Source organism: Sinocyclocheilus anshuiensis, unplaced genomic scaffold, assembly GCF_001515605.1.
Source record: "Sinocyclocheilus anshuiensis isolate Anshui unplaced genomic scaffold, SAMN03320099.WGS_v1.1 scaffold469, whole genome shotgun sequence".
Taxonomy (NCBI): domain Eukaryota; kingdom Metazoa; phylum Chordata; class Actinopteri; order Cypriniformes; family Cyprinidae; genus Sinocyclocheilus; species Sinocyclocheilus anshuiensis.
In genome coordinates this window covers 2,030,708-2,043,574 of record NW_015537995.1, presented here as the reverse complement: position 1 = coordinate 2,043,574, position 12,867 = coordinate 2,030,708, and the positions used below count along the sequence as shown (strand labels likewise).

Below are 12,867 nucleotides of genomic sequence, written 5' to 3'. Positions count from 1 at the left end.
ATTCTGTCTGTATAGGTCTTTTATTAAGTTTTTAGTTTTATTTAATTTTAGTTATTTTAATACTTCAAACTAAATGGAAATTAAATATATTGATTTTATAAATGTGTATATATATATATATATATATGTATATGTATATGTATGTGGCTGTACATACACATATGTAGTTGTTTTTTTGGTGTTTGGCTTAGTGTTATGTTAGAATCATTATTATACTCTTATACCTTTTGTTCTTTAATATTGTTAATTGTTTTTAGCTTTATTTTTTTGTTTTTCATGAGTTACTTTTTTAAATAAATAAATCATAAATATAAATAACTAACTAACTTAAATAAATAACTCCTATACAGTTGGCTAAAGTATAGTTTTTTTTGTTTTTTTTTTACAAATCAGAAAACCCAGCCCAGCTGACAAAAAGTAACACAAAAGTAATACAATACATTTTTTTTTCTATAAAAAGTAACTAAACAAATTTGGTTACTTTTTTATGGAATAATATTGTAATGCATTACTTTTAAAAGTAACTTTCCCCAACACTGGATGTAATCTACAGAATGTTTTCTAAAATGAATCAGTGTACGAATATAAATCGATTTTTTTTGCACACAAATATGGAGGAAGATGAATGTGAGCTTGCAGTGGCAGGTTCAAGCAGACTAAATGATTGGAGTAACCCTGCATACATCACCAGAGAAAAGCTTTTTTTATTGGAAGACCCAGTTATGATATTTTGATAAATACTGTAAATGAATGAAACATGCCTGGATGAATAGTTAACAATAAGATCTATAACATGCATTTGGAAAACAGATTTTCTAAATGCATTTTCATTTCAGACATGGAAAATGCAAATGTAAAACTGCTGACTGCTCTATACAGAAAAAGCACATCCCATTTTAATGTAAATGAAAAACACTTGCCACATAAACATCAGCTCACAACACTGAAGAATAACCTCCATCTAGTGGCTGAGACAATGTGTGCACAGTTTACTGCTGTTGCTGAAGGTCAGGATGATTGAAAACACAAAGAAAATCAGCTAAATGTTGAATTAAATCTTTCTCAGGAGGCACAGTCTCGTGCTCTGACTGAGAGATTGTGCTGATGGCTCAGTTTTAGGGCTCGTCTTTGAGGGAGCGGATGGCACTCGTGGGGTTGCCAGGTGACAGGAGAAACTGATTACAACTCAAGCATTCCAGCACTTGCATGGAATACCTTGAAAACGATCAAGAAACTCTGGCTTTAAACTTACAGTACTACACTGTACAGGGAATTCTGGGAATGTCAATTTACGGTTATTCACTGTAAATTATACGGTATACTTCCAAAAACGGTATACTACCGTAAAATTAATATCCAATACATGTAATATCAATACAGTTTTTCACTGTATATAGTAGAGGAATTTACTGTTAACCATTTAACAGGTTTTTACTGTAGCATTTTTACAGTCTTTTACCGTTAAATTCACGGTCATTTTTTACAGCGTACATACTACACTCTAAAAAACTCTTTATTGGCATCTATGGTTCCATGAAGAATCATTAACATCCATGGAATCTTGAAAGCTTCTTTATAGTGGAAAACGTTTTTTTTTTAAGTATAGTTCACCCTAAAATTATTTTTTTTTGTCATCATTTACTAACCCTCATGACTTTTTTCTTCTGTTGAGCATGAAAGAAGATATTTTGAAGAATGTTGGTAACCATACAGTTGCTGGTAGGCACGAACTTCAATGGTAGTAAAATCTGTGGAAGTCGATGGCTACCAGCAACTGTTTGGTTACCAACATTCTTCAAAATATGCATCCAACAGAAGAAAGAAACTCATACGGGTTTGGAAGAACATGAGGGTGAGTAATGATGACAATATTTTCAAGAGCTGCTCACGAAAGGTTTTTAGGGAACCCCAAATGGTTATTCTATAGCATTTCTGACAAACCGCCTTATGGAAGCTTTATTTTTAAGAGTGTAGATCAAAACTGTAAATTATCAATTAACAATAAGAGATATTGCATAACAGAAAATGTCCTCCTTTCATAATGAAGAAACGAATGTCAAGGCAGAAAGAAAGAATCCTTTAGCTCAGACACAAGATTTTTGTCTATAATGTACTTTCAAAGTGTTTCATCTCTTATTCTCTTTGTATGCACACATCCTTTCATTCTCTCCCTCTACATGAAAACATGAGTACAATTCTTACCCCAAAAAGATCAACCCCTGTTATCTGGCAATTATCTTTCCAAAGACACATACGCGAGCGTACGAGCTTGTCGACGGGGCGAAGGGGGTAAATCCAAACCGCGGGTGAACCGGGGAGCTGGTCAGGCAAGCCAAGCCTAATTAGAGCTTTGGGAAGAGAAAGGTCAGCGAGGCAGTGACTTCCACCAACGAGGGAAAATGTGAAGTCTTCATAAAGGGGGTAAATCCAAACCGCGGGTGAACCGGGGAGCTGGTCAGGCAAGCCGAGCCTAATTAGAGCTTTGGGAAGAGAAAGGTCAGCGAGGCAGTGACTTCCACCGACGAGGGAAAATGTGAAGTCTTCATATGAGAATGAGAAATGTCAGACGTGGGCCTGAGCAAACCAAGCAAAGGTCTCATGTGTGATTGAGAGTCTGCCGAAGAGGCGAGCTAACAAGCGGCGATTTGAGGCACGAGGAAGGGAATGCAGACGAGAGGGGGTAATTTAACACATTTGGGCTGAAAACATGGCGCTGAGTGGCCACTCATAACAATTTGATGTTCTGTGAATCAGCTGAACATGTTAAAGCAATCTAAAGACATGTTGACAAAACAATTACATTTTAGCGTGATTAAAAAGAATAGTTCCAGCCTTCCATTGTCTGGACCAAAAAAAAAAAAGAAGAAGACACCAGACATATTAAAACTTAAGCAAATATATAATATACTGTAATATAATAATTACATAATTCTATATGATATGTTTGATTATGTTCTTGTTGTACGATATGCTCATATAAAATAATACAATAAATACATAATTAATATACATATAAAATGACAATATATTATTCAAAATGTTATTATTCTAAATTAAATATAATATAATGTTTTCCTCAATATTCCCTGACATGCAAAAAAAAAATCATCATTATTATTATTATTATTGTTATTATTATTACAATAAGTCAAGTTGATTTTATATGCATAGCACTTTTCACAATACACATTGTTTCAATATAAAACATAACATAACATAATATAATATAATATAATATAATATATAATTTTTTTCTAGATTTGAGGCACGAGGAAGGGAATGCAGACGAGAGGGGGTAATTTAACACATTTGGGCTGAAAACATGGCGCTGAGTGGCCACTCATAACAATTTGATGTTCTGTGAATCAGCTGAACATGTTAAAGCAATCTAAAGACATGTTGACAAAACAATTACATTTTAGCGTGATTAAAAAGAATAGTTCCAGACTCCCATTGTCTGGACCAAAAAAAAAAAAGAAGAAGACACCAGACATATTAAAACTTAAGCAAATATATAATATACTGTAATATAATAATTACATAATTCTATATGATATGTTTGATTATGTTCTTGTTGTACGATATGCTCATATAAAATAATACAATAAATACATAATTAATATACATATAAAATGACAATATATTTATTATTATTATTATTATTATTATTATTATTATTATTATGATAACAATAAGTCAAGTCAGTTTTATATTCATAAAACTTTTCACAATACACGTTTCAATATAAAATAACGTAATGTAACGTAACGTAACGTAACATAACATAACATAACATAACATAACCTTGCATAGCATAGCATAACATAACATAATATATATAATTTTTATTCTATATGCCACTGATATGTTTGGTTATGTACTTGCTGTACGATATGCTCATATCTAATAATACAATATATACATAATTAATATACATATAAAATAACAATATATTATTTGAAATGTTATTATTCTAAACTATATATAATATAATGTTTTTTTTCTTCAATATTTCCTGACATGCAAAAAAAATTCCCCTCAATATTATTACTATTATTATTATTATTATTATATAACAATAAGTCAAGTCAATTTTATATATGTGTCTCGTTTCACAACGGCTGCTAGTTTCTTCAAGCCTTTGCAGTATTTACCGCCTTTGTGATGCTAAAGTTGAGTTGCTATGCTAGGAGACAGTCTTGCTATATAAGAAAACAGCACACACAACTACATCCTTTAAAATAAAGGCTCCAAAAGGAGGTTTTCAAAGCAATGCCATAGAACCATAATTTTGGTTCCTCAAACTGTGAAGAACATTCTAATAATCTAAAGAACCTTTCATGGAATGGAAAGATTCCATGGATGTTCTACATGGAACCACGGATGCCAGTAAGCATTATTTTTAACAGTGTACTGTATAATTACACTCATTTCACTCCTTTGGCATCAACAGCAAATGCTAAAAGCTTAGAGAAAATCCTACACAAATGATCTGAATCTCAACCTTGATCTAGTGACGTTAACTGCCTTAGCCATCAGCTATCGCCGTTTATCATGAGGTCACTATCAGCCCTTCATTCCCAGCAGGCCGTGTGTGTGGTGTACTCCTGACAAGTGGGTGTTTAATGTGGATGTTTTACTTTTTAAAATGTGCCTTTTTGTGAGAGGTAGAAATGATGAAAACAGGTCCTTGAACATGAAAGTGCACGAGATATCCTCAGGGATGGAGTGCAAACTCTGTTTACCTGCTAGTTACTGTAATTTCATACTAATAAAGCATGGATAGTGTTAAACATACACACATGCTCACAACTACACACAGATACACAGTTGTATGCTGGTAAACTTCAAGTGGGGTTCATATGACTGAGCAAAATAGGGTTTTTTGCAGGCCAACAGAGAGCCATTAAATGAAAAAAAAAGCTGAAAATTTGCTTTGTAAAAAGACAGTTCACTCGCTCTTATCTGAATGAAAGGTCCCTTGTGATAACAACTACAGGCCGGGGCACTAGAGGAGAACAGACTGTCAAAACATTTTTACCTTTCATTATTTAATAGTGGGTTTTCATCTCTGTATGTGTATGACTTTGTGTAGGTAGGTTTTGCTATCCTCGTGAGATCGTAATTTGCAGAAGGAAAGCAAAACCTAATTAAATCACATTGAAAGGGTATTTCCACAAGGAAAAGATTCATTAAGATTCATTAAGATGTGCATTTAATCACTCATTCTGCATTTAGCTTTTAAAGAAATGTAAAATGCTAATTCTGTCATAATTTACCCATGCCATGTCGATCATACCTAAACCTCTAGGTCTTTTTCTTCTGTAGAGCAGGAAAGAAGTCGTTTTTAACAATGTACTGCACGATTAATGGTGACTGGAGTTTGTGAGTTCCAAAAAGGACACAAAAGCATCATACAGGATCATAAAAGTATACAATGGCTTTGAACAGACTGTAGTGGAAGTTGTTTTTTGCTCTAAATCTTTCAGGCTGTCCTTGGAGCATTAATGAGAGAATAAGCAATGCCTGATTCAAGAATTGCTCTTTCGAGATATTTTCAGTGAATCAGTTGATCTAATTCATTCACAGTCTGAATCATTCAGACTACCGTGAATGAATTAGATCAACTGATTCAGTAGTCCATTCACAGCAGTCAGCAACCAACTGAAAGGAAAGATTATTAGAGAATTACTTTTTTTCTCTCTCTCTCAGGGAAAATGTTTTATATATTGCATGAGTCATGTACAGTGTTGGGAAGGTTGCTTTGGAAATGTAAGAGGTTACAGATTACAAGTTACCCTATTTAAAATGTAATAAGTAGTGTAACTATTTCAGTTACTTTAATAATGTAACTGATTACATTTTATTACTTTTTGATTACTTTTCTAAATTTCAAACGAATGGTTTCAAATGTGAATCATTTTGAAAGAGTTAAAGCAGGCACGGTTAACAGTACAGTAGGACTCAACACTGATTACTGTCAGATTTTCAAAATACTTAACTTTAATAAAGATTATAATCATTTAATTTTAAAGCACTGACTTTAGTACCTCTTTTTACTTTGAGATCGTTTTGAGGTTAAAAAAAGATTTAAAATCAAATACTTTAACACCTATGATAATGTTTTTGAAATCAAATCTTTGCAGAGCTATGACAAGAAACACTGGCATCTAAACAGTGCCTTGGAAAAAAAAACTGTTAATCCTAAAAAATAAAGTATAATCAAAAACCCAAATTATCGAATAAGCATGTGTCCTATTCTGTGTCCTAAACTCCTGAAACATTGGTGTATCCTATTTTAGAGCAGTCAATGTAATTTGGGAAAGAAATCAATTAAATCTTTATGTGGGTGAAAATATTCAGATGCAACCCCCTTTGTAATTGTTAACATTTTCATAAGTAACTGTAATTTAATTAAACTTTTTTTTTCTCAGTAACTGATTACAGTTACATTTATTTTGTAATTAAATTACATAACTCCGTTACATGTTACTAGTAATGCCCCAACACTGGTCATGTAGACTGCTTTTTAAAATTTGTATGCCACTTTGCATCTTTATTTTGTATGTATTTTTGGTAAGACTCATTCATTATGACTGCTTTGGGGGGGAAAATTACCGGTACATCTTTTAAAAATTGCTTCCACTTTATATTAGGTGGCCTTAACTACTCTGTACTTACACTTAAATTAATCATTTGATACAATGCACTTATTGTGTGCATACATGTTTTTACATTGTACTTATATTTTTTAAAATACCTGCATGTAATTACACCTGTAATTAATTTCTGCAATTACATATATAATTACACCGTTGACCCGTTCCTTACACCTTAACCCATCTTTAAACCTACCCATACCACCAAATCTGTCCCTAACCTTACCTGTATCCCACCTCAATAGCAGCAAACGTGTTTTGCAATACAATATGAACACAATACGTACATTGTACTTATTTTTTACTTATTTTTAGTACATAGTAGTTAAGGCCATCTGTTATAAAGTGGGACAAAAATTCTCCTTTTGTTTTGACACTGATGTAATCATTTTATGATATCAAACTTACTGTAAGCAAACAGTTTACTAGCATGACGCATACAGTATGGATGGAAGTTGTCTTCAGTAAGGACAATAGGATTGCTTTGTTACACACATTTAATCCAGTGAAGCTTAGCCTGTTAATAAATGACTCGTCTTGAGTTATCATCTTAAGATACAGACACATCAATCAAGAATAATGTTTTTCTAAGCCATGAGTGATTTGAGTCTAACTCGCATCCAAGTGATGAGCCATGGTCTAAATCTGGTCTAAATATAATATTGTATAACAAAAATGGGGCTGAATGTTATTGGAGGATAAATAATCAGATGTGGAGCTTGTGGTTTTGGTGGCAAAATGCCATGTGGATAATTTGTTCAAGGCAGTGGGAGGAAAAAAACAAGCAGACATTTAAATGAGAAAAATGAGCAATGCCAGAAATGCTTTGTGGTGAATATGAAATTTACTCAAGGTGAAATTGCTATTATATTCTGTCCTGAAATAGCCGGTGTTCTACGGGAGAATGCTTTTATTTTATTATATATTTCACAAAGAAATTTCTCAGTGTGGAAAATTTGAGTGGCTTTTAGGAGTGCATTACAGGGTGTAACAAATTGAATTTGAGGCATCGACAAATACAGAAATATGACAAATTCTGTGTTGGGGAGGGGGGGGGTGTTCCTGCAAATTTATGTTTTGCAAGTCATACAGTCCTATAGCAAAGATTCTATGAAGTCAGAGTGTAATGAGATGGAGAAAATGAATTCACCTTGTAAAACTAGCTGTCATAAAATATTTCTCTAAAATCATTAAAGGATGGTGGATAATTAGTGAGGTAAGAGCCAAACCACCGTGCGATAGTCTTGAACAGTGAGCGCCACTGGGAAAAGGTAAATGCACGCAGCAGAAAATGCAACCACAGCAGATTGTAGACAGCAGTGAGGAAAATGAAACGGTGGCACTGCCAAAACCCTGCAAGAAAAGCGGTCAGCTACGGGTGAGAGACTGTCAGTGAGAGAGAACACAAAAACCAATACTGAATGAATTAAAGTGGTAATTTCTGTATTTAGGATACTGTATTATGCTTTGTGGTTTGCAGAGCGAAGATTTAAAAGAATTGGATCACATCCATTGGATATTTTTACCAAGCCAGAACATATTTGTTTTGCATTTTTGCTAAAATATGCTTACGCAGCATTTGAAGATGGGTTTATAATATCCTAACCAGCAGACAATTAAGACAAAAGTAATTATACATACACTATTCTCCAAAAATTTGGGGTCGGCAAGATTTTTTAATGTTCTTCAAAGACGTCTCGTTTGCTCAGCAAGGCTGTATTTACTTGATCAAAAATATAGTGAAAATAGCAATATTTGTGAAATGTTATTACAATTTTAAATAACAGTTTTCTACATATTATTATATATTCTATACATTTAAAACTGTAATTTATTCAGTGATGTTAAAGCTGAATTACTCTTCAGAGTGACACGATTCTTCAGAAATCACTCTGATATGCTAATGTTGCGATGAAGAAGCATTTCCTATTATTATCAATGAAGAAAACAGTTGTGCTGCTTAATATTTTTGTGGAAACCGTAATACAGGATTTTTTTAAATCAATATTTCAATATCTTTTGTAACATTTAAAATGATTTTTACTGCCACTTTTGATTAATTTCATGCATTCTTGTTGAATAAAAAAATAGACCCCTAACTTTTGAATGGTTGTGTATTTATAATTTAATCTTTTTACAATTACATATACAATTGTAGTATATATTAATCTTCAGCAAATCTCAAAATGAACATTTTTAATAGTACATTATACGTTATAATATACATTTTAGTACATTATAATGTTGTTCAATTTAGATTAGATTGTTTCATTTATTTTAGTTGAATTATACTTTAATTAGACTTACAACTTAATTAACTAAAATATTTTGTCTAAATAATTGTTATATTTATTTTCGTCTTAGTACACAGTATTAGAAAAACACTTCAGAGAAAGAAACAAGAAATTTAATATATTCCATTTATTACTATAACATGAAATAATTATCAGTATCCAGCAGAACTTTCTACTGTTCTGTCAATAGAAAGTGGCCAAAAACACACACACACACATATATACTATACAATATGCTATATTTACTATATGCTATAGACAATATTTCTAAGTGAGTAATCACTCGCTGCTGTGTTCTCTATGTTGAATATGTTCCAGAGCATCATCGAGAACACTATCAACTAGCATTAATGGGTTAACAAAGCTCTACTCTCCACTCCTACTCATTATGGCTCTTTGTGATATGCTGCATTGACCAGCCCTGCTTTAATTCACCATTCACATTCAAACATAATCACTACTTGTTTTATATAAATAGCCATCCCACATTACATTTTAACATAAAAGCAGAAAAATGGATGTTGACTATTCTATTAGACCCAAAGCTGTTATTATGTTTACAGTAGAGCCCTTAATTATGACCCAGACCTGGTTTTATAATGTCAGTGGAAGTGAGAGGAGCTATTTATGTGAACCTGCGTTTCGTCTTCATTACTGGCTGGAAAATGAAGCACTTAGACGCAACAAGAGGAAGGGACATCTCCTGTGGGTTCGTCTCTCCCCCTCTGGTGTACAAGTTTGCTACTTTGCTGAAGAAAATGATTGTCCTTTGGCATTCAGAGAGCATGAAAAATACAGTATAGTGTTGAGCAGATGTTGATGACATTTGTGCGTGTGTTGGTGGTAGAGATGCTGTCTAGACACAATGTAATTAAATCTGCCGCTTCAGAACTGCTGGGAAATATGAATCCCCAAATAAGCACCCACAACTGTAGGCAAAACAAAATCGATCTGTTAGAAAAACATCCTAGATTATTACATTATGATTGCGTGCCACGACTGCCACAGTTCCTGCATCTTAACTGAATAGTGAAGGGAACAAGACCGAGCAGCAGTGCTTGGGAGTAATTAACCAAAAGAAGCGACTTAACTAAATTGACTTCATTACATTTTAACAGGCATGTTTTAAGGCAACAGGGCGAAAAAGAGAGAGAGAAAAAAAATAAATACATTTGGGCTTTTTTTTGTCTCTGTACACCCAAAATACACATACTTTGTATTTATTTGCATCTGTAAGTTTCAATTACAATACATATTTTTTAAAATACGTTTACTCAAAGTGACTTTTTGTTTGTTTTCTTCTGCACTGAGCCAGAAATCTGTGCAGCACACACACTTTAAAGTTTTATTCTGAAGGATTTTACATAATGGTTTATAATTTGCATGATTTATATTGCATTTTATTCCTAAACAACATGAACGGAATTAAATTAAATTAAATTAAATTAAATTAAATTAAATTAAATTTAAATTAAATAAAATTAAATAAAATTAAATAAAATGCAACATTTGTGCATATTTAATTAGATAATGCCTCATATTGCGTAACCGAAAGTGTGACAAAACACAACATCCCCACAACAGGTTGTGCATAAAGGTTGTGTCTTCTTTCTAATATGAAATCTAGATTCATTCTAGTGAATTGGTTTGTTCAGATGGCTCATCTGAATGAACTAAATTCCATAAAAATTATTCACTGATTCAAATCCCTGCTCAGATATTCTGCTCTGCATTTTAAATCTTCTTTATTATAGCAAACTGTTTAGTTAAATGCTGTGTATTAAATGTGTTCCACATTTAAATTAATTGTTCATTTCGTGAACATGGAAAACCTGAAAATATATAAAACAAGGGAAAACTGAAATAAATAAAAAAATCTTAGAAAATCTCTCAAATTTCTATAATAAATACATTTTAAGCTGTTGCATTTACTGGAAATGTACTATTCACTTACTGATTAAACTACAAAGTATATGACCAGATACAATTAAGTTTCCATAAAATTCACACAGTTCAGCTTACAGAACTTAATGACTAGCATGTAGCTTAGCATGTATTAGTGTTAACTACTGGAGGCGTGTTCCATCTTCATTAACGACCCATAATTAATTGACTAATAGCCACAATTAAGTAGTAAACGACTTCTCTTGATAAAGAAAAGAGTAAAGGGGAAGAAAAAGAGGTTTAAAAAGGAGGACAGAGAAAGATAGCTTACACTGTCAAAGCAAACTCCCAAGCCTCAAGCCATAAATACAAGCCTTCTTGTCATGCCTTTGATTAAAACACTAGCAATTTATGAATCTCTTTTCATCCTGTTCATAATTCATTAGCCCTCAAAGTAAAAAAAATAAATAAAAAAATACAGCCTTATCAAATTTTAATGATACGAGTGCGTTTTGCTTTGAATGCTACTATATCTCCAAGTGAAAATTGCGTGCTGTAGTCAGTGAATCTTTAAAATGCATTGATCTCATAAAAAGCGGGAGAGGTTAGTAAATACTACCAGAGGATAAATTAGCCAACAGCACACTGAGCCAAGAAGAAGACCTGAGAAATCCTTCCAACATGGTTAGCGGTCATAAATAAGCGGGGGGTTCGAGCTCCGCACGCACATAAGCATAATCACCTTGAAAAATATTTTGACACCTTCATAAAAGAGACATCATGAAGACTAACAATGCATAGGTGTAGCAGAAGGAAGAAACGGATGCCATAAATCTTACCTTGCGCTTGTTGTTGGGGCTGACGTATAGATAGCTGAGGATGGTCTTTACTCCCACCTTTTCATTGAGTTTCTCGTAAGTGGTTCCATAATCTGTTGACCTGAAATGTAATCAGAGGCTTTGATGAGAACCAGGGGAATCAGCCGTTGTAATTAAAGACTCGCTGCGCACTTTAAACAAGGCTGGGGTGAGTATGGAACTGTAGCTTATTCATGGAAGCGAAGCACTTCTTAAGTGTCTAATTTGATTTAAGGAAGGTAATTACAGGTTTAAGAAATGTTGCAGCAATTTGTTGTAGTTATGCAGCGGCCATGACCCTGTACAGTGCTTTAAAAAAAAAGAGATGGATGAATCAGCCTGATCTCAGGATCGTAGCTGTTTTACGAGGTGGCGTTTTCGTATGAAAAGAAAAGTGCACTTAGCATACTTTTATAAAGTGTATTTATTACGCAAAATACACTGCGAATAAAATGTAATTTTTCAAAAACCTAAATGCATATAATTTGTAATAATTGTAATTTCAAATGTATTATATTCTAATAAATCTATATTAAATACAATTAGTTGAACTTTTTTTTTTGACCCATGTAAGTGTACTTTCATAATTGCTTCTATTGTCTTTGAAATACAAAAAGTGTACTTCTGAATGTAGGTAATGTGAACTAAAATATACTTTAATGTCAGTTAAAGTTAAAATTACAGTTAAATCTATTTGTAAATACTTTTTTCTAATAATGAAGTTGCGATTTAGTATATTTACATTTACATTTAGACATTTAGCAGACGCTTTTATCCAAAGCAACTTACAAATGAGGACAATGGAAGCAATCAAAATCAACAAAAGAGCAATGATATGCAAGTGCTATAACAAGTCTCAGTTAGCTTAATGGAGTACATGTAGCAAGGTTTTTTTTTTTAATCATATAATAAATAAAAAGAAAACAGGTAGAATAGAAAAGGAATAGAGCAAGCTAGTGTTAGAGGCATTTTTTTTGCTTTTGTTAATCAGAAGTCAGAAAGTCAGAATTATAATAGTATAATAAATAAAAAGAAAACAAATAGATAGAATGCAAAAAGATTAGAGAAGCTAGTGTTAGTTTTTTTTTTTTTTAAGAAAAGCAGATAGTAAATAAATAGAGTGCAAGTCTAAAAGGGGCAAGTTTTTTTTTTTTTTTTTTAATAGAATAGAGA

At 32.6% G+C, this 12,867-nt stretch overlaps 1 protein-coding gene across 1 annotated transcript in view; it reads right to left on the bottom strand.

The window, feature by feature from the left end:
• LOC107676242 (VPS10 domain-containing receptor SorCS1-like) overlaps positions 1-12,867 on the bottom strand; it is a gene marked incomplete at its 3' end in the record, with an annotated part of 43,678 nt that overhangs the window by 26,144 nt on the left and 4,667 nt on the right. Inside the window, exon 2 of the mRNA XM_016470753.1 lies at positions 11,677-11,776. Coding sequence (XP_016326239.1) covers positions 11,677-11,776 — 100 coding nt within the window. The remainder of the gene's footprint in view (positions 1-11,676; positions 11,777-12,867) is intronic.